This window comes from Daphnia pulex, chromosome 9, assembly GCF_021134715.1.
Source record: "Daphnia pulex isolate KAP4 chromosome 9, ASM2113471v1".
NCBI classification, from domain to species: Eukaryota; Metazoa; Arthropoda; class Branchiopoda; order Diplostraca; family Daphniidae; genus Daphnia; species Daphnia pulex.
Window position 1 is genome coordinate 7,114,602 of NC_060025.1, and position 21,916 is coordinate 7,136,517.

The following is a 21,916-nucleotide window of genomic DNA, read 5'->3' on the forward strand; positions in this document are numbered from 1 at the left end:
TTCAGTTTCTTTTATTTAAAAAATTTACATGCATAAAGTTTTTGTATTTTTGACAAAATCAGCTTACGGCACCGCAAAGTACGTGCGCTCTCTCACTTCAGCGTCACGCGCTATCTTATTACAAGCCTCAACCGTCCCAGGCGTCCCACCCAAATTTAATGCAGTCGTCATTTATTCAAAACCTTATATTTTTAAACCTGGCGTAACGGAAGAAGAGTTCTAGCGGATTTTTCCTCACTCCGTCGGGAGTCAAACTGGGACTGTTGGAGATTATTTTTGTAATCTGTTCAAAACGCAACAGATAGCGCTGACGTCGCTACAGATTACAATTAACAAACCATAACAAACACGTACGAAAAGTTTCTCCGACTGGTCCCCAAAGATGTCCATAACGAGTAAAGTTGAATCAACAATTCCTTCTCATTTTCTTTGAAAATGTTCTAAATTTAGATGAATCGTTTGGCTAGAATTCAAGCTAGCGCTTATACAACTAGCTGTTGGAACCAACAAGGCCGAAAATCTTCTTCGAGCCGGTCGATTCATACAGGAAGCAGCGAAAAAGGGAGCTCATTTGGTAACTTTGCCTGAATGTTTTAACTCTCCTTACGGCACAGGTGATTATAATAAAGAGATTTGACATGATCTCATTATTCATAATGTCAGGGGATTTTTACGTTTATTATATTAGGATACTTTGCTGAATATGCCGAACAGTTAGAGACAGGAGAGTCATCTCTGGCTTTATCCTCTGCAGCAAAGGAAAACAAAATCTACCTTGTAGGTGGTTCGATTCCAGAGAAGAAGGATGGCAAACTGTACAATACTTGCACCGTATGGGGCCCAGATGGTGGTCTGTTGGCTGTTCATAGAAAGGCATTACATAACTACCTATATACATCTAACTAAATTTGAAGATGAATTCTAACAAATTCCAAATGCAGGTTCACTTGTTTGATATTGACATTCCAGGCAAAATAAAATTTCAAGAGTCAGAAACCCTCAGCCCTGGCAATGAGTTGACCAGTTTTCAGATGGGTGATATTTGTAAGGTGGGCGTTGGAATTTGTTACGACATTCGCTTTGCAGAAATGGCTCAAATCTACGCTCGAAACGGTATAATATTTATAAAGTTACACCAACCAAAGATATTAAAAAATTCCTCTCCATAATCTATTTTTATTTTTATTTCTACTAGACTGTAGACTTTTAATTTACCCTGGAGCTTTTAATATGACGACGGGTCCAGCTCACTGGGAACTTTTGCAAAGGTGCCGTGCCGTAGATAACCAGGTATGAAGTCATTCATATTAATATTTTTCCCCCCGAAAGTACATAATCACGCGCTCACTCAACTGGAAACTTCTTTGTAAGGTCTATGTGGCTACTGCCAGTCCTGCAAGATCGGAATCTAGTTCGTACGTGGCTTGGGGCCATAGTTCGGCAGTCTCGCCTTGGGGAGAAGTAATCGCTTCGACCGATGAAAAAGAAAGCGTCGTCTATGCTGACATTGGTGTGGTCAAATCGATGTTTTATATGGCTCAATTGCCAGACTTCAAGGGTGTCAAATAATCGTTTCTATATATATTTTCGTTTAGATTTGGAATTTTTTGAGCAAATCCGCTCTCAAATCCCCATCACTCATCAAAGACGACCGGATATGTATGAAGTTGTCCAGAAAAAGAACTAAGATCGTTGAATTGTGTATTTCTACAACGAAGATTCGAAGATATCGCAGAAAACTATCAAGGCCTGAGAAAGACTAATAATCGTTTACGTGTACTGTAAAGAGAAGTCAAAACTTAAATTGGGGAGTAGTGACAGTACACTTAATTCATTCAAATTTAATCTTTGTTCGACCCAATGAGACGCCTTTGTTTCTTGGCCGATTTCAACATGAATTTGGCCATTTTCTTTTCCATTGATGGAGGAATGAGCACATTGTCGATGCCGTGGATAACCCCATTACTGCCAAGACCATCTGGTCCGGTTACCGTAGCTTTTCCGCCGATCATAACAGAGCCTATTGATTCGTAGCAAATCATATAATTAGCCTTTGAATGACTTAAATACGAATAATCGAGAGGTATTACTTTCTTGGATGGTGACGGACAGCTTTGAATTCTGAAGAGATTCCAATGACATACCATCTTCGAGACCAGCGCTGAACCAACTTCCTTGGGCAACGTGGAAGAGCAGAACTTGACGAAGCATAGGTGGGTTATCAACCAAATGTTTGATGCAATCTGCAGGCATCTTGGCGAAAGCACTAGAAACAAGGAATGAGGTGATGTTATAATAATTTGAGACAAGACATTGTCATTACTCGTCAGATGGGGCAAAGAGAGTGAAAGGTCCTTTTGCGTGCAGGGCATCATTCAGTCCGGCGATGGTGATCAACTTTGTAAGAGTCTTAAAGGAAGGGCATCGACCCAATTGCTTAACAATGGTGCCTCCGCGCTCGTAGATAGATACCATTACGCGGTCGATGATGTGGAGAACGCCATTATGAGCTGTGAAGTTGACAGCAGTGATGGGGCTGCCATTTGCAGTAACTACATCTCCATTCTATCATTAAAAAAGGCAAATTAACTAATGAGCTCATTATGCGTCCAACAGCCTTGCAAATGTTACCTTGTAAATGTTTAAGCGAATGTCACGCTTGGAGAGAATGGACCGAGCCAACATGTCATTTTGGATTTCATCAGCATGGATGAGACCACGAGCTACATGAAAACTGAGAAGTTCCTTTAACGGAATGTTGCTTGCCCATTTTGGAATATTGAGAAAAGCTTCATTCGTTGGAGCAAACAAAGTGTACTTCCCTGTTTCCGGAGAGCAGAAACTATTATATGCTCTAATAAAATTGAAAAATTCCAATGAAGAGAAATTGAGGTTATACCTTCATGGTCAATAATGTCATCCAAGCCTGTCTGTTCCAACGCTTTGACGAGAGTTGTTAAATTGAGCGATTCGGCCAAATCGACTAGATTTTTAGCTTCGGTTGGTTGTCTGTGAAGTTCCCCTTCGATGTTGGTCAAATTCTTGGGTGTCGACGAAGCATCGTTTGGAGATAGCATCAAATAGGGTTTACGTTTTCCCAACTCTTCGATTTTCTTCTCCACTTCAACCGATGGCAGCGTGATCATAAAGACCGCTTCCATCGAATGTAAAACGCACAGCAGCGTGACGACTTTAGCCCACATTTTAACTATTTAAATGCGGTGAAATTTTATTGAAACAACCTCTTCCGATCGAAAAGTGATAATGACGTTTTTGTCCGTGGCTGAAGGTTGAAGCTTCCTAAGTTGAATAACATTTAGACGTTGCCAAATTCTATATTAGTTTTTAATTTTCTTTTTTCAAAAATAGAAAATTTTGGAAACAATCGCCACCGAAAAGCAAATAGTAAAAAAATTGGTAGCTAATTGTTTCGGATTCATTACACCGAAATCGCCTCAAATTGGTTGGTTATATAACAAGCGGAAATTATGAAGTTGCATTGTTCAAAATGTTCTCAATGGCAGCCATTTATACAAAGGGTGTCATAAATTGTTTCAACGACAAGGCGACGATTTCCAAATTCAATATTGCACGATTCACCTAAGGCTCTTTTGAGGTTTTTTGTTAGCAGTGCGAAGCTTAAATGAAAAATCGACGGTTCGTTGTTAAAATCCTATTTGGCCATCTGTTGGCGTACTTTTATTTTTACGCGTTTCGATTAAAACCACCACCAACCACCTGCTGATTTGCTTTTGGCAAAGCGCCCTGTTGGTACGTTCTACATCTGTCCATCCATCGACCAGAACAACGACGACGCGTGACTTTAGGTGCTACTCCCGCATCATTTATTATAACGTCTCTTGACCTTGACGACGACGTGCCACCCATAAATAGGTATGTATCTAAAGAAATGGTTTCGCCTTTATTTCGCTCAACCGAGACTTTGCGGCCACCACTTCTCTACGCTGCTGTTGTTGTTGTTGAAGGTAAATAAAAAAAGGACGAAAGAGAAAGAGAGACGAAAAAATAAAAAAAAACTCGTTTCTTATTTGCCGAAGACTAGCACAACCCACACGCTCACGCACGCGGGAAGGAAGGAAAAAGAAAAAATAACTCTGGTGTGGCCTCCAGTTCTTCCAGTGACTCCTTACGGAACAGTTGAATTTTTAAAACCACGTTTGGTTGTTGTATTGTTTGTTAGTTTTTGTTTAAAAGTTTTATCAAAGTTGATTCACCGCTGCTGCGCAATATATACTCTTATCGGCTTGCTGTGTATTGATTGGCTAATTAATTCTACTGGTAAGTCACCACCAGCTTCTACGTAATTCTAAAAGACAATTGACAGGAACGTGAGAACAAAAATTAGGATCCAAGTTAATAAGCTTCTCGGCGATGTATGAGTCAATGATGGGCCGTCTACCTGGGCGCACCTTTCGCCCCATCACGCGCGTGGTGTCGTAATAATGTATGCAAAGCGTGGGAAATGATGTCATGGGTACAGCAGGTTTTTTCTTTAGTCATCTACACATTCTAAAAAATTTCCTTTTGTCTCATTTCCTTTCCTGTTATTTGACGTATGGAGAGAATGGGGTTCTTAGACAGGAACTTGTATCGAGCAGCCAATCTAATATCGCTAAAACAAATTCACACTCGACATATTTGCGTCCGAAAAAGAATGTTAATATTTCTAGTCCTCAGGTTGTCATTCTAAAAATGTTGTAACATGCGGGTGTTTACACGCTCTGATTATGGTAAAGGTGAAATTGGTCTTGAGTAATGCAATCGATGTGAGAAATGTAAGGTAAATTTTAAAATGCCACCTTGCTGTTTGGTAACGCTCCGTAGACGATGACTTTCTCTCGCATGTCCTCGCAATATTTGACAGACTTGTAGGAAAGAATTCCGCTTGACGGAAATATAATCACATCACATTTGTTAGCTGCTGTCGAATAATTTCGTGAACAATTGCTGTGTGAGAAAGCTGAATGGCCTGTTCAACCTGTTTTTGACTTGATGTGTTGCGTGACCCCGGAAGATCACGATATTTCTCTATCTTGTCCTAAAATATTTAGTGATTGGAAAGAAAATAGGAAAAGAGCTGAACACTATGGAAAACAAAAGAAGAAAAAAAACACGTGCCGACTGCTTATAGAGAGGAGTAGACGTACAAATGTGTGTCACGCCCTGCGTGAGAAAGTTTCCTCAGGCGTAAAAAAAAGAACAAGAAGGAAAGAAAAAAAAACTAAATTTTTATATGTTTCGCGCTGCGCCATCAATTATCGGCTTCTTTCAAAGTTTTTCCGTACAGGCGATTTTCCGCGTCTGTACGGAGGCCCATCGGACTTTCACCTTTTCGGCTTGTGAAGAAAAAAGGACATTATTTACTTACGTCCAACCCTTTCTTTAAATGTACAACTCATCGTTTCACTTTAAGAGCTTCAGATATTATTTAACCGCAAATATATACCTTTCACAAATATCAGACAGTGTGTGCGCTGTGTGTGTCGTCCGGGATATCCTATACATCGTTGGATATGGCCCGTTGCTCTTGGATGATATGCATCGGCCTAATTTTCCTCTTTTCTTCAGCTGCTGCTGTTGCGTCAGGTATAACGCGTTTCTCTCTCTTTCTTTAGCTTCGAAAAGTGACAAAATTGGGTAATTTGTATCCGTTCTGTTTCTTTTTTTCTTCTGCGGAACAGAATCGCTGTCAAATGGAACACGTACGAACGTGACGGCGGCGGCGGAGAGAGACGGACGGGCGTACGACGTTCATCCACCTGACTCGACCAACAATCAACGGGTGGAAGTTGTTCAGTCGCTCTCTCCTCGTCCTAAATCACTTGGAAGTAAGTGAGATGACATCGCAATTGCTACGGAATAATATAATAACCAAATATTATCATTTTTCACTTTCTCTTATTCCATTCGTCGTCGGCAGCCGGGACGTGGAAAGCCATCAAAATCTGGAACGATCCGGTGGAAGCAACATCATCATCTACGGCTAAAAGAGCATCTTCACCTGAACGAGTTGTCGCTTCTTCTTCTTCCGCAAGTCGGCCCGGAGACTCGTCCATCTTGATTACGTTTCTCTTTTTACCCGCCTTTATGTTGTTCGTAACGCGACTGATTGAAGAGCTCAGCATTTCACCCAAATAACTCAATTTAGTTTTTTTTTAAAAGCTTATTTTATTTCTTAACTATTCGCATCTACCTTAAAAAGTGATACCTAAAATTAACGCATGATTTACACGCATACATTATATTTTTTTCCGGATACCATAACAATAATGTCATAATATTGTACATATATTATACGTCGCTAGCTGCTGCTGTTGAATTGAGGGAGACATATATTGTAAAATGATTGCTTGTCAAATTCACTCGTGTGTGTCCATCTGACGTATCCTTCTTTCTGGAGTTTGACAGCAGATGTTTGATGTTGTCCTCGTTGGTGGTAATAATGAGGGTCCTATATAGACACACATCCGAAAAAAGAAAAAACAGATCTAGTACAATACAAACATTTCAGCTATGTACACACAAGACATTTTTAGAAATTTATTTCTCTCACCAGAACCAGCAGCCAGTGGTCATTGTCGACGCAACAAGTACCGAGGACTCCTTTAGAAGAAGCATCGTGATCACCGCCCATCATAATTGGTCGGGCGGATGATTTGGCAAAGTGTTCTTCCAACTTTGGAAAAATGTCTGTCATTGCATTTTCACCAGAAGGACAATGGAGAATTTTGCAGGGAACATCAAAAAGCTTGTCAATTACTAAACACACCTGTGAAATAGAAAATATGGTCAGGGAATTCAAATTAGATTTCAAATCTGAAACATTATTATATATTAATGTGGAATTGTGCCAACATACTTCAAAACTTCCAATCCATTCTCTTGATCCTACAAAAGATTTCTTCTTATCTTCAATGGCAACTAGTGTTTCTTGAATTTCCTTGAGACTTGGAACTTGTCCAGCTTTTTTACCTGGCTGCTGCTGGAGTGAAAGGTAGGAGGCAATGGTCTGGAGAGTTCTGTATCCACAACCCCATCCCTGCGTATGTAACATCATGTAATGAGGTCAAAGAAAAATTCAAGAGTTTACTCCCACACTGCATAATATGATGATGCCTCACCACATCATCAAAACCATCGCATTTGTAATGATAATACTGATAATCGTTCGTGATGATGTGGGTCGTCCTTTGGGGATTCGAGGTTGGATCGCTCAATCCTAAATGTACGTTCGACAGCAAATTCATTTCTGAGAAAACTCGATTTGATAAGCTTGCCAAAACGTGAGGAAATTACGTATTCACTTTACGTTCGATTCAAACAGTTGGGGTTGTGTGTGTGAAACGAAGGAAAACAACTCAAACGAATTCGTCTGCTATAAACTACACCGTCGATAGTTTCTAGTTCAAAAATCCGATACGTTTGGTTAATGAACCCATGAACCTATAACTTTATACACGAAAGAGAAAGTCCGTGCAGCACACAAAAAATAACTTCCAAATAGAAACTGAAAACTCAACAATATGCGCTCATCTGATATACATAAGTGCACACAGCATACGCATACAAATCCGCTGTTAAATAAAAATAATGACGCAGCAAATATATTCAAAGAACTTGATTTTCTTTGGAAGTGTTGAACTCGAAATAGTTTGGTAAGTTTCTAATTCGCTAGAGTGAACAAAAATAAACCTGTTGTACACAATAAATTAGATAAAAACGATATAAAATAACTCTCGAATTGAGAATGGTAACAAATGTACTTTATTTGGCTACACATGGCAAATCTTAGTTGACATATTTCTCAGTGATAACATTTGGTGGCTTCTCAGAACAGAAGTAGTTTAGTAAGCTCCTAATTTTAGTTACAGCATCACTTGGGTCTACTGTGCAAATTCATGTGTCTCTGCAGAACATTCCGGTGATGAAAGGGTGCCCGACAGATTGGACAGATAAACTGAGGTTCCACGCCACATTCGTATTTCACATGCCGCAATAAAGTCTGTTTCCATTTGTACGTTCGGCCGCATCTAGGACACGAATGACGACCAGGTCCAGGATCGGGATCGTGATGATGAAGATGGTGATTATCGACTGACCCGTTGTGGACCGACCCCCAGGCCATGTGTTCGACCAGTAAATCTAGAAAATAGCAGAACAGGTTAGAAACAAAGTAAGTTGTAACCGCAAATACTAATTGGTGTCAACCCATTTCAAATTTTGAGCCCGCCTCCCACCCCCTGGTTGGTGGGAAATATAGAAGGGAAAACGACGACAATGATCTAGCGTTCCGGAAATGTGTTCGACCAGGTAATGCTTAAGCCGAGAACGTTTCCCACAGAGTGGGCATTTAAATTTTGCCGTAACACCACATTGAATTGGTCGGCTAATTCCAGTTCCCATATGGGTGTGACACATAATGACTGTCATAATTTTGCGCTACCTTTTCTGTCCTCTTTCTAAAGAAAATAAGTTTACTAATTTGTTTCGGAATTTACCTTGACCAGATGAATGAAGTTCTTCTGCAGACAGCCGAGATGGTCCAGGATGGTGCAGGTGATTGTTATGATGGTTATTGACATTGTTGACTCCGCAATGCTGAAATAAATCTAGTTCGTCGTCCTCCAGCTCTTGGCCAGAATTAATACTTGAATTTTGTGTCAATGATTCTGTTTCGGGTTGCATGGTGTTCATTGCTGATTCAAATCTAGTTTCTTGGTTCATCGGTAATTCACATTTAACTTCGAGATTCTGCGGTTTCGTGAGGCTGGTTTTGTGCTTGAGTAGCGGTGGTGGTGGTGGAGGAGGCGATGAAGCTGTAAGGCTGTTTTCCTCTTCTTCTTCTTCCTGATCACTTGATAGCTCTACTGAATGTCTGCGCTTTCTTTTCTTGTCATTTTCTATGTCTACTTTCTTGCCATCGCCCATCAAGCCACGGATACCCAGAGATTTTGCTGTGTGTAGGAACGAGTTCAGTTGGTCTTCATTGATTCGCACTTCCCCCTTTAAAACAGAAAAGAATTTTGGTTAGGCAAAGTAGCTGTAAGCGTTACATTCATAATCCATACCTTGTACATATAGTCGACTAAGGCCTTCAGGTCACTATATGAGACATCCTTCAAGAAAACAATGATTTGTTTATCGGAGTTACCTTTTAGAGTTAGTACATCCTGAATGTCAAAATTCAAAAATTATTTACGAAAAAACAATATTGATCCACATGTTGGTTAGCTGTACCTGAAAGAATTTACTGCATGCACACAATACGATTCTGTGAACATTTATGTGCTGGCCATCTGCAGCCAGAGTGACATCAACAAGCTCCTGCCGCTCCCAAAGAGCATCCAGCAGGGAGACTAGAGTGTTGTGATGTTGATGCCATTGAAGCGACAACTGAGGTGGGCCGACTAGTTCTTCACCGTTCTCCATGTTTTTCTAAAGGTCTTTCGTAATTAAAGTGTTCATGAGTCAACCTAGTTTCAAACCAAAGTAAAATCTAATTTCTCGCAGATGCCGCTCGTCCGAATCAACAATCTTGTCGTATGGAGAACGTGAATCCAGAAAAATAAACAAATTTGTCTAACAATGTGGAGATTTAGTTAGCAGCTGGAAAGAACCTCATAGCGTCTGGAGCCAGAGCAGAAGAAACGTAAAGTAAATAAAACAGAATCGCGCAGTTGCCAGAGCTAATTTTTTGAACAATTTTGCGATGAATTGAAAACGAATTGAAATTATTCACTCTGATTCAGTGTAGTTCAAAGCCACAATTTATTCGTTCATAAATTTGCGTGGATTTTCATTTGAAATTGAGGGACTTTTTTCTTCAAATTTTATTTATCAATTATCAGACAATTTGTGTCCAAGTGGGGTGGGGAATGAAGTGTGTGCTGTGGAGGTGGAGGGGGCACGGGGAAAATGATTCTAATAATAAAGTTAACTCATTGCAAAGATTGGACATAGAATTTACCAACATTTTTCCTTTACTTTCTCAAACACCATCAACGGCGAAGAGATTCCCCAAAACAATACAAAAAAAAAAAAACAATTCACGGAACGGAACAAATTTCAGTCCTTCCAAGAGCTGAACTCCCAGGAAAAAAATAATGGAAAAATGGGAAACAAAAGAGGCCAATTCTTCAAGGAGGCTAGAAACTTCCGCTCCAACACACAAAAGGACAGAAGAAAAGCACTTTTTTTAAAGCGCCATCGAATGAATGAAATCACTGAACCGGCACATCATCTACAATTTTAAAAAAAGAACCACACTCAGACAAAAGAAAAAAGGAATTCTTCACTAGAAAAAAAAAGGATCAGTGCACAAAAAAACTTTATAAAGTTTCAACGTTTCACTTTTAGTTTCACTTAGTCACTTCGACACTAACAAACAGGCACCTAAGGACACGTAAAGAGCTGTGTTGAAGGAGGAGGAAACGGTTGCCTCTGTATTAAATTTTGTTTGTATATCTAACACGCACGCACGCGTGCACACGTCGTAATGGCGGCTACACACAGTCACGTTAGTTGGTATTCTGATTGTGGTGCATATTGCGAATATGCCGGTTGAGGCTGTCCTTGCGTTTTATCTTGTAGGGGCACATGGGGCAGGAAAATTGCGGCTCGATCCCGCACTCGTAGCGCTGGTGCTGAATAAGAGCACCGCGTCGCGAGTAGCACCGACCACAGCGTGGGCACACATACGGTTTGTCTTGGATCAGGGTGGCTGAAGTCGAATTGCCTGACGGTCGAGATGGACGGCGACTGTTACCTATGGAAAAACATCAAAGATTAGCATTACCAAATTTAGAATGACCGTTTGATGTTATGAATTACGTTGTTTGCCACGAACTGGAGCAATGACGGGTGGCGCAGTTGATGGTGCTTGAATATTGTAAACTCCTAGTGTTCCTGACGGGCCAGCAAGTGAAGAGGTAGAGGCAATGGCGGCGGCTGCTGCAGCTGCCAGACTCTCTCCCCAAGGAACGTGAGCTATTGAATAAAAATTAAAAATTAACTTCTTTTTGTTTGGTCGTGGAAAAATTTGAAACATTTCATACGGTATGGCGTCGTGGAAGCGAACGACTGTGCGGCTACAGCCGCTGCAGCGACGGCAGCAGCCGTAACTTGGTGTGCCTGTGTTTGATGAGCTTGTGTTTGGTGGGATTGTGTTTGATGAGGTTGCGCCTGGTGAGGTGTCGTAGGTCCTGTCAGGTCAGCGTCACTCCATTCCTCGTTCTCACTAGCCGCACTTCCGTCGTTCTCGGTGTCCAGCTTGGGCGCCACCGAGAAAGCCACGCCGTTATTGTTTGCCTGCGAATAAAATTAATAAAACACAACTTGTAATCGTTGTAAACTCACCAATGTACCTGGGAAGCCATGGGGTTGGCCGAGTAGATAGGCTGTTGTAACGAGTGCAAGGAAGTTGTTGACGTTGTTGTCATAAAGGGAAGAGACAGGGTGGCTGAGGTTAGGCTCGGTGACGGTCCCTGGGCCACAAGGGTTGCAGCGACTTCACACGAATCGGGCGAGCTGGCTTCACAGGAGGTTTCAGTGATGTTGATGCTCTGTCCTATCTGGTTCAGGCGAAGACTTTCAGCGAGGTCATCAGGGTTCCTCTGCTCAATATTGTTCATCTTACAATCACTGTCGGTAAGACCCTTAATTTGCAGGGACTCTGCAGTGCTGAGTAGATCTGCAAGTTGGTCTTCAGCTATGTTAACCTCACCGTGGTATATGTAGTGAACCAGCGCTTGAAGGTGATGAAAGGGGATATCCTTCAGGAAGATGATGGCTTGTTTGTCACTGTCGCTGGATAGAAGTTCCTGCGTTTGAAAAGCACAAAATTCTCAAATGAACATTGCTGCACACAAGAATATATACCTGAAAATATGGAGATACAGCGCAGAGTACTAGTCTGTGAACTTGGATTGATTTGCCGTCTGCGGCAAGGGTGCAATCAACAAAACTCTGCTCCTGGTAGAGGGATTGAAGGACATCAATCAGGGTTCCGTGGTGGTTGTTCCAGCGTAGACAGTACCCCTCCACTTCACTGACTGGGCTCATGGTTTGTTGTTTTCAACTGTGTGGATTTCATGGGAATGGAGTTTAGACCCGAGGGGGCAAGGAATAAGAATACAAATTCTCCGGCGGCAGAGGCCTTTTCTATGATGTAAAAAATCCAACTGCCTGGACGACACTGTACGCGTCCAAACAGGGCCACTACGTCAAAAACTGAAAATGTTTAGGAAACAACAGCCAATAACAAAAGAAAGTCTATCGGAATTCAATAGAAGAAGACAGAAGGAATAGATGAAAGAGCCAAGAAAAAAGGGTGACAAGGCGGCTTTTTCACTTCGTCGGCGAGAAATGTTGAGGGGGACAAGTTGATAAATCCTTTCAACTGAAGGCTTTCTCGTCAATTCCCGAGTTCTTAAAGAATACTAGATTGACTATGAACGTGTTCTTAATTCTGGGACTCTTTTCAGAGACGTCTGGTGGTAAAATGATTAAACTTAAAACTTTTATTAAAATAGAAATATTGATTAACCGAGGAACCGCTTGGCATTCGAAAAAAGGCTATCAAATTTAAAACTTGAAAAAAAGTAATAGGGCGAAATCTAATTTTTTAATGAATGCACAATATAAAAATAAAGAAATAAAGAATTTGTTAAATTCTTTAAGATGACTCTGCTTTGATACCCCACCCCTTACAAGGGGAAAAAATCGCTTTTCCGAATAGATGGAAAAAAATTGTGGCCTTTTTTTAGTAGAACGACCCGCTGTTGCGAAGTCGCCACTATGCATTGTGGCGCCACTTTATTTATTCTGTAAAGGTTCAAAAAAGCGCATTGTTTTTCAAACTGGAATTTTTATCGCATTTTACGTCACTAACTTTTCTAATCCACAAATTTTTGGTCGCATCATTCTAAACCAATACATAGAAATTCCGTGCGTGATTTCCTAAGGATAATTACCAATTTTAATTTGCCAATGTAACACAAAAACCAAATTAAATCAATCAAAATACAATTTTAACTAAAATTCTGCAAACTTGAATGAAACAAAGTTGCATTCCTTTCAGAGTTTACTAAAAATTAATAGAATATACTAACTATCTAACTACTGAATAGCGTCGAATAGTCTGCTTAAAACTGGTTGATTGCCCCTGAGCGTTTCACGGATGGGTGATATCGTTCCGGTCTTTTGCGGGTATTGTCAAAGATTTTATTCAAAATAAAAACGTTTGGCCTTCAGCAGAGAAATTACCCTGAAATATAATTTTGTACCTCATTTCGTTTTGCAGCGATTATACCGCCCACTATCCATTATGGAGAAGCGAAAAAATCTATTAATTAAAAAGCATGAAATTCTTATTGCTTTCGAAAAATTCAGTCACAACTCACAAGTTAAGATTTGATTGGCAGTATCGCAAAACTCATGTATATTTTTTAACAAGTGTGTCACATCAGACATAATCAAAAATTGTGTGCTTTTTATAAATCTAAGGAATGTAAGATTATTTGGAATGAAACCTTTTTTTAGAAGAGAGCATTGTCTTCGTTCCAATCGGCTTCTGAAATAAGCGACTCCTCTATTTGTACCGTACATTTAATCATCACAACACCTAATGTTTAAATGAAAATAAAAAATTATTAAAATTTTTTTTTGAAGAATAACTCATTTCACGGGCAAATTTTAGCGCCTTAATTACCAGAAGGGTTAACGGTGACGGTTAGACTGTCATCAGGGCGGTAGACGCCCAGATTCTTCCCATCAAACAGCTCTTCTACGTTGTAACCGAAAAAAGAAGTAAGGCCGATATCACGCAATATCACAGATACTCGAGTTGGCGTTCCATCTGTACGCTGGTTAAGGAAAACAACTGCGGCAGAACGATCAGGTCCCAAGCTGGGCTTAACAGACTTTATCCAGATTTCAACGCCGGATTTCTGAGAGACACACGCACACAACCACAAACAAAACGATTGATTATTTAAAAAAAAAACGTATGCAGTAGTAAAAATTGCTCATACCTTGTAAATACGTCTGCCTTGAACGCCCAATGGATCCTGATTAATGGCAATTACGTTTTTATTGAGAAGGATTGCTTTCATCTCTGGTCGAATCGTTCGCAAATCGACAGACATAAAGAGTGGTGAGGCTAAAACCGCCCACATGGCCATTTGCGCTCGTGATTGATCAAAGCTTAAACCAAAATTGCCAATAATGAGCTACGAATAAAAAAAAGGAAATATTTTCATGGAAATTTTTTTAACAAAATACAAAACTACAGTTTACCATATCAGGATCATTCCAATGCCCAGGTCCAGCGACCGGGATCAGCGTGTCTTGATTATCACCATAATAATCAATGATGCTTGACACACTAACCCACGAATCATCGATGTCGTCAAAGTTTCGCCAAAGGTTACAAACAGTTCCAATGAAGGTATAATTAGGCTAAATTAAACGAAAATTGACAAATCATGTAAATACAAATATCTGGGTTGATTAATAATCACTACTTACTTTTATTCCTTTATCAAGCTGATAATCCGGCCTAAAATACAGAATAGAAACTTTTTCGAAATCACGTTAACTAGCCATGATAATAATGTTTTTACCAACTACAGGAGTACACCATGGGTCTACCAGTAAGATTCAAAAGAGTACCAAATTCAGGGTAACCTATTACACATTTTTTGAAAAGATAAGTTGCAACATATTTTTTTGAACAACTCATATTTAGAATAAGGTACCTTTATCCATTTCAGAAGGATCTGCATAGCATCCATCAAGTTTAACATAATCAACTCCCCATTCAGCAAAAGTTTTGGCATCTGTTTCTAAATGATTGAGAATCCCTGGATATCCTGTCAAACATTTAAATAAACAAATAATTCACATACAGAATCAATTTTGATTCATTTCCAACTACCTCCACAAGTAAGAGTTCCATAGTCTTCATACATTCCAAATTGCAAACCTTTAGAATGAACCTAAAAAATAGTTATTAGTAGGGGAAAAAATATGATGGCAGAACACCAAATAGTATGAAGTTCAATCAACTTACATAGTCAGCAAGTGCTTTGATTCCACTAGGGAATCTAGAAGCATCAGCTTGGAGTTGCCCACTCTCTGAGCGATTATGATCAAGCCAACAATCATCCAAGGAAATTATATTGTAACCAGCACTTAAATATCCTTCAGATACCATGATATCAGCCATCTTCATGAATAGTTTTTCACTAAATGCACAATGTTGAAATTAAACTTAAAAAACTAAAAAAATACTTGTGTGAACCAAGAAGTACTGTGTAAAGCAATGCATACCTAATGCAGTTTTCAGGATCATTTTTGCAGTCTGTATTACAACGGAACCTTTCCCATGCAAGCTGATAAAACTTGAAATAAAATTCTATAGTTTGTGTTAGTTTGATGCCAATAACTTACCCATCCCATGGGAGGAGTTCGAGCTAACCCATTTTCAAGGGCATCTCCACAGACCAAAAAGCAGATTATTCCAGCCAAGATGGTTAACTTCATAATGATTGCATTAAAATTCTTTGTTTGCTGTAAATTTTAATTGACAGGGGAATATTCTGAATTAATACTTAATTAACAGCAACTAATCTTAAATGATTAAATAAATATTTAAGAAGTTTTCAATCTTACGAAGGAGAATATGGTTACGACTGGTTTCGAGTTGTTTACTATGTTTGACACTTCAAACTGTTGGTAGCAGACGACATAATGTACATTCACAGCCATCTAGCGGCTATTACCCGTTTTTACAGCATGTCCAACCTTTCTTGAAGCTGCGGTAGTTCGAAAAAACATCCTTGTTGGAAAATCATGAAGAGAAGTTCTCCAACAACACAAAGAGCTTTTGACCGTAGCGTAATCGCTGCTGTATTGGGTCATTCTCAATCGATGATACCTGTGCGCTTCAGGTGAGACTGACTGAAGAATGCTCTACACAGGATTCCAAGGGGAATTCCGGGCTGCAATGGCTCCTTATCCCACCCCTACTGACGGAGAAGCGAGTGGCGGATAAAACCGACCCAAGGCGACTTTGAGCAAAAAAAATAATAATTGAGTTAAAGTCGCCGGATGGTTTACAGACTGCATGGGCAAGGGTCGAGATTGACCTTCTTAAGGATGAACAGTCGCGATTGATCAAGAAAAGAAAGAAAGAAATCTTCTTACCGAGTTTGTTTTGTCGCAAAGTTTCAACGCAGAACTACCGATATCTCTCGTCGTTGCTATGTGGACCACTCGCGCGCGCGTAAAATGACTAAAATGCCGTTGCGCCAACCTTATTATGTTCCTGCCCACGCGATCGAAGACATTGATGAATTCGTGAAAAATGTCAACCAGGCCAACGAGAGTAGTCACTAGAAGTATCAGACCATACAAACGGATCGAAAATTACGTTGCTCTCTGGCGTTGCGAATTTGATATAAAATAAACTCGCGAATCGTAAAAAAAATCGGCCGGTTTCACGTTCGTGTAAAGAGTCCTTCAATCTCCGTATAAGAAGCCCCTTTCCTTTTTTGCTAAAATGAGACGGTAAATTGGTCTACTCGTCGAAGCGTCGAGTTACAAAACTTAGGCACTCCATATGTCAACAGTAGATATCTCTATTCAAATAGAGAAACGATGAGCTCGAACAAAAGAATAGAATTCCATTTCATTCTATGATCAAGCAATGCAATTAAAAAATTATTGTTATTTAAGGCTGTCGAGTTTCCAAGACGCATCTGGTGAGTCAGGTGGGCTGCGTAATTTGGGGTCTGAAAATATAATTAAAACTTTAACATGTCATTTTTCGGACTTAACATAACAAAATATAAAATGCGTATGCCTTACCAAGCTCCAAGTAACGCGTAGAGAAGAACTCTTCTTTCTCTTGGTTGACTTGTGAAATTATCATCTCAGTAGTAGCTGACGGACCAAAGTTCTGCAAAAATATAAAGAAGTTGTTTCGGTTAAAAGCTGTAACTACATGTCATGGTTCAAAAGAGTTCAAAAGTTTTAAAAAAGTTAAACCCGACCTTGTCGTTTTCTTGATTTTTATGGATCAAAGAGAAGTTCCAAATATCTTTCTTTTTGTCTTCCATTTTCTTTACAAGTAACTCAGCTTTACTCTGAAAGCATTTTGCTCGGCTCCAGTCTTTTGAAATGAGCAAGTCTCCTCTAAGAAGTCGGCTGACGTCCTCTAGATATCAAAATTATAATAATGTTACATAAAATAGATGAGTTGAGAACAAACTTACGAAGGACAGAAGACATCGATGAGTAGAGGGCATGCAGCTCGTTGATGATGGCCATATCTTCAAATGGGCTCCCTTCTTTGAGTCGTAACTTCTTCCTTTCCTGTTTCCGACGATTCTTGGACGACCGAAATGTCTTTCCCGATGTACCGGTAGTATGAGTAAAAATGCTACTACCCGTTTCTGAATAAAGATCTCCATGGTCCGTTTCGGCAGGAGGATGATCACGTTTGTAAAGCAAATCTTGCCGGACGACAGATAAGCGTTGAGTGTACTTGCTGCATTCGTTTCCCACTTGTTCCAGTTTACCTTCCATCATCTGGAAGGCTCCTTCTAGCTCAGCTTTTAGCGTTGTCTCTATACAACCAGCAAATGGATAGTTGAAACAAAGAATCTATGTTGAAAAAGGGAGACGCCGCCATACCTGCCCAGTTATCCATACTGTGTCTATAGGCTAGAGCCCAAGCTTCACTGAAGAAGAGGCCATCAATTAAACATTGTCCAGTTAACTGATAGTCTTTCAGGTTGTATTCAGCTAGATGAGCGGCGTCTTTGTGCTTCTTTAAAGAGCGTAGGCGAGTCACCAATATGGTCACCAAACTCTTCGTATCTACATCGCTGTAGGAAGACAATTACATTAAAATGGCAAAACAAATAACGTAATCAAAACAGAAACGAAATTTACCTCATTTCAACAAAGGAAGCAATGGATAGGCAGTTTTCCCACAGACCACATTGCTTAAATGAATCCACCGCCAGATTGTAGAGCCCCACCCGTTGGTAAAGATAACCGGCCTCTTCGTGATTTTCCCTGGAAACCAAGATTTCAGCTTGAAGGCACGCAGCCGCTTGTAAAGCTTCTTTGACTTCGCTCATAGGTAAAACATTGCACAATTCGTCGATGACCGAAACGTAAACTCTATGCAGTTTCATGTAACTGGTGATCTGTTCTGTTCTAATAGGCCGGCAACGGCACAAGTGACGGACGGCTGAATCGTAGCGCTTCAAAGAGTTGTCGATAGTGAAACGACGTTCGTTTTCATCGGCCATGGCTTTCAGTTCATTCAAAAATGCCAGATACTCCTTGGGATCCTATCAGAACACCACAATTTAAAAAGTTGAAATGAATTGGTTACAAAACAAGTTGACGATACCTTTTGGCTCCGATGTGCTACCATCAAAGTTAACTGTAAGTCGTAAGTAGCCAATGCTTCTTTGTAAAGTTGGTCTCCGTCAACCAAAACGGCCATGTATTTGAGTGCCTGATCTTTCAATGATTCCTCTATAATAATCGATAGTATCATTAGAAGTAAAACTGTGTGAATAAAAATTTACTCAATAAAACATTAAAAATTACCCGCAAGGACTTGAACTCTCTTTAAGGCTGCGTCAACCATTCCTTGTTTGATGTATGAAGTTACTACTGGAAGAAGGTATTTTTGGCTGTCTGATTCAAACATAACCTAAGAAATCAATAATAAAATTAATGCGATGCAATGCGTAATTAATAAGTGTAAAAAGTTTGCAATACTTCTCTAAGTTTATTACAAATTCTGTCGACTTTTTCTTCATCCTTCGGCACAGATTTCTCTTCATAATGATTTTGGTACATTGTCGTAGTAAAATCTTCGTTCCTGAGAGGAAAAATGAAATTTATCTGGTTTTTCATCAAATTGAATTTGAATAAAGGTAAATACTGTAGTTCTCCTAGAAAGAGGTTGAGATTTGCAACATCGACGCAGCTAACTTGCTCGACAAACTGTGAGCAATGTTCCAGAAAAGCGCTGGGATTATGATCGTATAAAAGATTCAAATTTATTCGTTGCTTCTTCATCAAGTCAAACGCAGCAGCAAACGATTTCCTGAAATTTAAAGTTGTTTTAGTCTTACTCATAAAAGCTAGCGCATTTTGATCTTACCCATCAATTAGGGATTTCATAATGTTCAAAGACAAAGCTCGAGGGTGGATGGCTTCCAAATTGCCTCGTGGCATTTGCAATACAACAGCAGTTTCACTTGCGACTGCATGAACCAATTTAGCTCCCCTTTCTATGGCTCTCTCCGTGATCGCAAGGTTAGAATTGGAAATGTGGGCAAGAGGAAGGCAAAGCAACCTATGTTTCTGGAGGGAAGTGACTACCAAGAAATCTGAATGAATGACGAAGGAGCTGATGGCTGACAAAATTTCCTTTCCGTCGACGTAAAGTCGCCCGCTTGCCGCCAGACCAATTACATGCCCATTAATCGATTCCAAACGATAACAAAATTCGGGGAATACGATTGAATCGGAAAGTATCATGTCATTAGTGTGCAGTTCTAAAATTTTGCCATCTATTAAATGAATCAATACGGTGTCTCCCTTTTCACGTAAAGATTCTAGACCGCCGATTCTAGAGTCTACCGTTATCGAATCTCTGCAATATAAAAACAATTAAAAGATTTTCCCTTGAGAGAATAATGAAAAACATACTTGATAGTGATGATAGAATCGCTGATGTTCAACACAACCAACTTATTCATTGAAGAAGCAGCTATTGTGGAGGCATTCAATAGCCGAAAGTGGTACAGCTCAACATAGTCGGGTAAATCCAGTGACGCAGTATAATCCCAGATAGGCTGGAAACGTCCTCCTTCTTTGCAGATGATTTTAATGTCCGGGCGACATGATTTTTCTCCTTCGTCACAATTAGTAAGTTGGAAAAAGTGCAGTTGACCATTTTGAGTCAATACGCATAGTCGAGTAGAATCGCTTGACATCAAATCAAGTGAATGAATCGATGTAGAAAATTCGATTTCCCAGCCGCACATGGGTGGCGGAACGATAGCTTCTCGCAGGAATGTAATCTTCAATTTGCCTATAAAATACCGTGTTAAATAATACAAAAGTTGAAATATTTATGGTTATTATCTTACAATTGTCGACGACTGCAATACACGCTGGATCACTAGACGTCAATCCTTTGCTGGACGTCACGACGGATTGATAATCCATCATAAGGTAAGTGCCATTGGAGGTTATCACATGTAGCCTGTAAAAATATATATATTTTTTTAAGTGCTGGCATTTTAGTGCTAATTGGTACCTATTAGTACCTATTGGTTTCGATGACATCCCACGTGATCCAAAGCGGCCTAATACCTTTTTCTAAAGGGGAAAAATTCTTCATGTACCAATGATAATTAGCCATTGTCCAAAGTTGGAGACCGTAATTTTCTTGGTCGAGACGAATTAGCACAGCTAGGATCGTGGAGTCACCGTTCCAGTAAGATTCTAAAACCTTTATTCAGACCAAAATATATATTAGGAATATTACATCATTATTCATTAACGTGTGACGTTATACCTGGTGCCCAACGGAGATGTCGAATTCCCCGTGACGTAACCCATTCTTTTCAAAGAATGCCATTTGTTGTTTTCCTTGTTGAACAAGGGAAACGCTGCTCGTAATGAGACCGCTGGCTCCCGATGATCGCCAAGAGAGGCTTTGCTCTAACTGGTTCACAGGTTCGCTCGTTGACTGTAAAAACCCTTCTCTGTTGAAGACTCTTATCAATCGGTGACCTGAAATATTTATATACACACGTTTCTACATAGGAGAACAATTATAAATATTGAGTTGCACTACCCATGCTTGGCTCAACAGCATTAATAGCGAAGAAAAGTCCGTCAGCTCGCCAAACAATACGAGTTTGTTTATCATCCCAATCTGCTAATGTGCACTCAATTTTCTTTTTACTTCGTGCATCTTTGCCTTCCGATCCGTGAAACTGGGTTTCTTTAGAACCCCATCCGACCGACACAAATTTAGCTATAATAATAACAGTATGTTATGAATTTCACAAAGTTATATTAGTAACACAAGTAAAATAAATTCACCTTCACCAAAATCCTGCTGAAAAAGAGGTACTTCCTGAAGGACATCCCAGGTTCGGCTCATCATAAGTACATTTCCCGTTTCAGAAATAATAACCAAAGTTTCCATATCAGGGCTCCAGCAACAAGCTGAAATTCCACCTGAAACATCTCCAACAACATCAAACTAAAAAAAGATCAGAAAACTTCAATATATATTTTTGTATTACGTAAATTGGTTTAAACTAACCTCTGATGAGTTTAGGCTGTAAACAGAGACACTTCCTATTTTAGCCACTATCGCAAGCACATCCTCTTCTGGTAAGTACTTCAAATCCAGAACAGTTCCAACATCTAAAGGCCCTAATATTTCCACCTAAAGATATTGAAAAAGAATTTGTATGCTGAAAATTCATGATAAATTGAGAGTTTGAGACTTAGAAAGACTTACATTATCTTCTGCATTTTTCTGATCGACATCAAGTTTGCAAAGCTCATTTTGATTGGCAAAATACATACAATTTCTTTCCACGGTCGCTGCACAACAACCCTTTAAGAAAGAGCATGACGCTGATTTCTTATCTATCAACGCTAAATTTCGCATCTTTAGACGAATAATTTAAACAGCCTAAAATAAATTGTGTTGTCTATTCTCTTGTTTCACGTGTAACACAGCAGACAGAAATTTAAATGTCTAGTCGGAGCAGTTTTTCCTAAACGGTGGAAATTGGAAATGTAAAAGAAAGTGTTGCATGAATGATGAATTGCG

General features: G+C 39.7%; 8 protein-coding genes across 9 annotated transcripts; 2 read left to right on the top strand and 6 right to left on the bottom strand.

The window, feature by feature from the left end:
* Nucleotides 1–270: 270 nt before the first annotated feature.
* On the top strand, nucleotides 271–1,845 carry LOC124203072 (omega-amidase NIT2-like). The gene is made up of 7 exons (XM_046599648.1): nucleotides 271–395; nucleotides 468–614; nucleotides 689–873; nucleotides 942–1,113; nucleotides 1,196–1,290; nucleotides 1,372–1,510; nucleotides 1,596–1,845. The coding sequence occupies exons 1-7, from the start codon at nucleotides 383–385 to the stop codon at nucleotides 1,685–1,687; spliced, it is 843 nt and encodes a 280-aa protein (XP_046455604.1). The 5' UTR covers nucleotides 271–382; the 3' UTR covers nucleotides 1,688–1,845.
* On the bottom strand, nucleotides 1,685–3,801 carry LOC124203069 (transforming growth factor-beta-induced protein ig-h3-like). The gene is made up of 5 exons (XM_046599646.1): nucleotides 2,900–3,801; nucleotides 2,632–2,822; nucleotides 2,324–2,565; nucleotides 2,091–2,266; nucleotides 1,685–2,020 (listed from the first exon to the last, which is right to left on the bottom strand). The coding sequence occupies exons 1-5, from the start codon at nucleotides 3,201–3,203 to the stop codon at nucleotides 1,842–1,844; spliced, it is 1,092 nt and encodes a 363-aa protein (XP_046455602.1). The 5' UTR covers nucleotides 3,204–3,801; the 3' UTR covers nucleotides 1,685–1,841.
* Nucleotides 3,802–3,845: 44 nt separating this feature from the next.
* On the top strand, nucleotides 3,846–6,539 carry LOC124203074. 2 transcript variants are annotated; one of them, XR_006878421.1, is made up of 5 exons: nucleotides 3,846–3,986; nucleotides 4,059–4,299; nucleotides 5,484–5,607; nucleotides 5,703–5,849; nucleotides 5,942–6,539. XR_006878421.1 is itself a non-coding variant. In XM_046599651.1 (4 exons), exons 2-4 carry the CDS (start codon nucleotides 5,535–5,537, stop codon nucleotides 6,157–6,159), a joined length of 438 nt encoding a protein of 145 aa, XP_046455607.1. In that variant the 5' UTR covers nucleotides 4,109–4,299; nucleotides 5,484–5,534; the 3' UTR covers nucleotides 6,160–6,539. The 2 variants fall into 2 exon arrangements, 1 of the variants encoding a protein (XP_046455607.1); XM_046599651.1 differs by lacking the exon at nucleotides 3,846–3,986 and having other exon boundaries at nucleotides 4,109–4,299.
* Nucleotides 6,247–7,394, bottom strand: LOC124203073 (ufm1-specific protease 1-like). The gene is made up of 4 exons (XM_046599649.1): nucleotides 7,143–7,394; nucleotides 6,881–7,060; nucleotides 6,575–6,790; nucleotides 6,247–6,472 (listed from the first exon to the last, which is right to left on the bottom strand). The coding sequence occupies exons 1-4, from the start codon at nucleotides 7,266–7,268 to the stop codon at nucleotides 6,323–6,325; spliced, it is 672 nt and encodes a 223-aa protein (XP_046455605.1). The 5' UTR covers nucleotides 7,269–7,394; the 3' UTR covers nucleotides 6,247–6,322.
* A 368-nt stretch (nucleotides 7,395–7,762) lies between these two features.
* On the bottom strand, nucleotides 7,763–9,675 carry LOC124203071 (longitudinals lacking protein, isoforms F/I/K/T-like). Its single transcript, XM_046599647.1, has 4 exons — nucleotides 9,259–9,675; nucleotides 9,090–9,191; nucleotides 8,520–9,024; nucleotides 7,763–8,163 (listed from the first exon to the last, which is right to left on the bottom strand). Exons 1-4 carry the CDS (start codon nucleotides 9,448–9,450, stop codon nucleotides 7,895–7,897), a joined length of 1,068 nt encoding a protein of 355 aa, XP_046455603.1. The 5' UTR covers nucleotides 9,451–9,675; the 3' UTR covers nucleotides 7,763–7,894.
* A 95-nt stretch (nucleotides 9,676–9,770) lies between these two features.
* On the bottom strand, nucleotides 9,771–12,449 carry LOC124203068 (longitudinals lacking protein, isoforms A/B/D/L-like). The gene is made up of 5 exons (XM_046599645.1): nucleotides 11,899–12,449; nucleotides 11,385–11,840; nucleotides 11,076–11,328; nucleotides 10,852–11,007; nucleotides 9,771–10,786 (listed from the first exon to the last, which is right to left on the bottom strand). Exons 1-5 carry the CDS (start codon nucleotides 12,079–12,081, stop codon nucleotides 10,539–10,541), a joined length of 1,296 nt encoding a protein of 431 aa, XP_046455601.1. The 5' UTR covers nucleotides 12,082–12,449; the 3' UTR covers nucleotides 9,771–10,538.
* A 986-nt stretch (nucleotides 12,450–13,435) lies between these two features.
* Nucleotides 13,436–15,804, bottom strand: LOC124203206 (alpha-N-acetylgalactosaminidase-like). Its single transcript, XM_046599883.1, has 12 exons — nucleotides 15,694–15,804; nucleotides 15,472–15,591; nucleotides 15,352–15,413; nucleotides 15,092–15,266; nucleotides 14,957–15,017; nucleotides 14,778–14,891; nucleotides 14,643–14,706; nucleotides 14,548–14,578; nucleotides 14,317–14,478; nucleotides 14,052–14,249; nucleotides 13,730–13,967; nucleotides 13,436–13,642 (listed from the first exon to the last, which is right to left on the bottom strand). Exons 1-12 carry the CDS (start codon nucleotides 15,787–15,789, stop codon nucleotides 13,557–13,559), a joined length of 1,407 nt encoding a protein of 468 aa, XP_046455839.1. The 5' UTR covers nucleotides 15,790–15,804; the 3' UTR covers nucleotides 13,436–13,556.
* An 843-nt stretch (nucleotides 15,805–16,647) lies between these two features.
* Nucleotides 16,648–21,896, bottom strand: LOC124203204 (elongator complex protein 1-like). Its single transcript, XM_046599880.1, has 19 exons — nucleotides 21,599–21,896; nucleotides 21,398–21,523; nucleotides 21,172–21,334; nucleotides 20,921–21,103; nucleotides 20,639–20,856; nucleotides 20,388–20,572; nucleotides 20,208–20,323; nucleotides 19,765–20,149; nucleotides 19,214–19,708; nucleotides 18,992–19,156; nucleotides 18,826–18,928; nucleotides 18,652–18,757; nucleotides 18,449–18,576; nucleotides 17,980–18,386; nucleotides 17,719–17,912; nucleotides 17,298–17,651; nucleotides 17,076–17,239; nucleotides 16,891–16,981; nucleotides 16,648–16,814 (listed from the first exon to the last, which is right to left on the bottom strand). Exons 1-19 carry the CDS (start codon nucleotides 21,749–21,751, stop codon nucleotides 16,750–16,752), a joined length of 3,801 nt encoding a protein of 1,266 aa, XP_046455836.1. The 5' UTR covers nucleotides 21,752–21,896; the 3' UTR covers nucleotides 16,648–16,749.
* Nucleotides 21,897–21,916: the final 20 nt, after the last annotated feature.

What these genes read in the sequence shown, in the direction of transcription:
- LOC124203072 (XM_046599648.1), top strand. An exon ending in TAACTCTCCTTACGGCACAG is followed by an intron (nt 615 to 688) that starts GTGATTATAATA and finishes TTATTATATTAG; the next exon opens with GATACTTTGCTGAATATGCC. An exon ending in CGTCGTCTATGCTGACATTG is followed by an intron (nt 1,511 to 1,595) that starts GTGTGGTCAAAT and finishes ATTTTCGTTTAG; the next exon opens with ATTTGGAATTTTTTGAGCAA.
- LOC124203069 (XM_046599646.1), bottom strand. Translation starts at nt 3,203, where the DNA reads ATGTGGGCTAAAGTCGTCACGCTGCTGTGCGTTTTACATTCGATGGAA. An exon ending in TTCGCTTAAACATTTACAAG is followed by an intron (nt 2,566 to 2,631) that starts GTAACATTTGCA and finishes TTTTAATGATAG; the next exon opens with AATGGAGATGTAGTTACTGC. An exon ending in CTCTTTGCCCCATCTGACGA is followed by an intron (nt 2,267 to 2,323) that starts GTAATGACAATG and finishes CCTTGTTTCTAG; the next exon opens with TGCTTTCGCCAAGATGCCTG.
- LOC124203074 (XM_046599651.1), top strand. Translation starts at nt 5,535, where the DNA reads ATGGCCCGTTGCTCTTGGATGATATGCATCGGCCTAATTTTCCTCTTT. An exon ending in AGCTGCTGCTGTTGCGTCAG is followed by an intron (nt 5,608 to 5,702) that starts GTATAACGCGTT and finishes TCTGCGGAACAG; the next exon opens with AATCGCTGTCAAATGGAACA. An exon ending in TCGTCCTAAATCACTTGGAA is followed by an intron (nt 5,850 to 5,941) that starts GTAAGTGAGATG and finishes CGTCGTCGGCAG; the next exon opens with CCGGGACGTGGAAAGCCATC.
- LOC124203073 (XM_046599649.1), bottom strand. Translation starts at nt 7,268, where the DNA reads ATGAATTTGCTGTCGAACGTACATTTAGGATTGAGCGATCCAACCTCG. An exon ending in AATGGATTGGAAGTTTTGAA is followed by an intron (nt 6,791 to 6,880) that starts GTATGTTGGCAC and finishes TCTATTTCACAG; the next exon opens with GTGTGTTTAGTAATTGACAA. An exon ending in ACCACTGGCTGCTGGTTCTG is followed by an intron (nt 6,473 to 6,574) that starts GTGAGAGAAATA and finishes GTGTCTATATAG; the next exon opens with GACCCTCATTATTACCACCA.
- LOC124203071 (XM_046599647.1), bottom strand. Translation starts at nt 9,450, where the DNA reads ATGGAGAACGGTGAAGAACTAGTCGGCCCACCTCAGTTGTCGCTTCAA. An exon ending in TAGTCGACTATATGTACAAG is followed by an intron (nt 9,025 to 9,089) that starts GTATGGATTATG and finishes TCTGTTTTAAAG; the next exon opens with GGGGAAGTGCGAATCAATGA. An exon ending in ACTTCATTCATCTGGTCAAG is followed by an intron (nt 8,164 to 8,519) that starts GTAAATTCCGAA and finishes GCTATTTTCTAG; the next exon opens with ATTTACTGGTCGAACACATG.
- LOC124203068 (XM_046599645.1), bottom strand. Translation starts at nt 12,081, where the DNA reads ATGAGCCCAGTCAGTGAAGTGGAGGGGTACTGTCTACGCTGGAACAAC. An exon ending in CTGTATCTCCATATTTTCAG is followed by an intron (nt 11,841 to 11,898) that starts GTATATATTCTT and finishes TTTCAAACGCAG; the next exon opens with GAACTTCTATCCAGCGACAG. An exon ending in CCAACCCCATGGCTTCCCAG is followed by an intron (nt 11,329 to 11,384) that starts GTACATTGGTGA and finishes TTTTATTCGCAG; the next exon opens with GCAAACAATAACGGCGTGGC.
- LOC124203206 (XM_046599883.1), bottom strand. Translation starts at nt 15,789, where the DNA reads ATGGCTGTGAATGTACATTATGTCGTCTGCTACCAACAGTTTGAAGTG. An exon ending in TCAAAGCACTTGCTGACTAT is followed by an intron (nt 15,018 to 15,091) that starts GTAAGTTGATTG and finishes ACTATTTTTTAG; the next exon opens with GTTCATTCTAAAGGTTTGCA. An exon ending in AAGGCAGACGTATTTACAAG is followed by an intron (nt 13,968 to 14,051) that starts GTATGAGCAATT and finishes TGTGTCTCTCAG; the next exon opens with AAATCCGGCGTTGAAATCTG.
- LOC124203204 (XM_046599880.1), bottom strand. Translation starts at nt 21,751, where the DNA reads ATGCGAAATTTAGCGTTGATAGATAAGAAATCAGCGTCATGCTCTTTC. An exon ending in TGCTGTTGAGCCAAGCATGG is followed by an intron (nt 20,857 to 20,920) that starts GTAGTGCAACTC and finishes TAAATATTTCAG; the next exon opens with GTCACCGATTGATAAGAGTC. An exon ending in ATGAAATCCCTAATTGATGG is followed by an intron (nt 19,157 to 19,213) that starts GTAAGATCAAAA and finishes TTTAAATTTCAG; the next exon opens with GAAATCGTTTGCTGCTGCGT.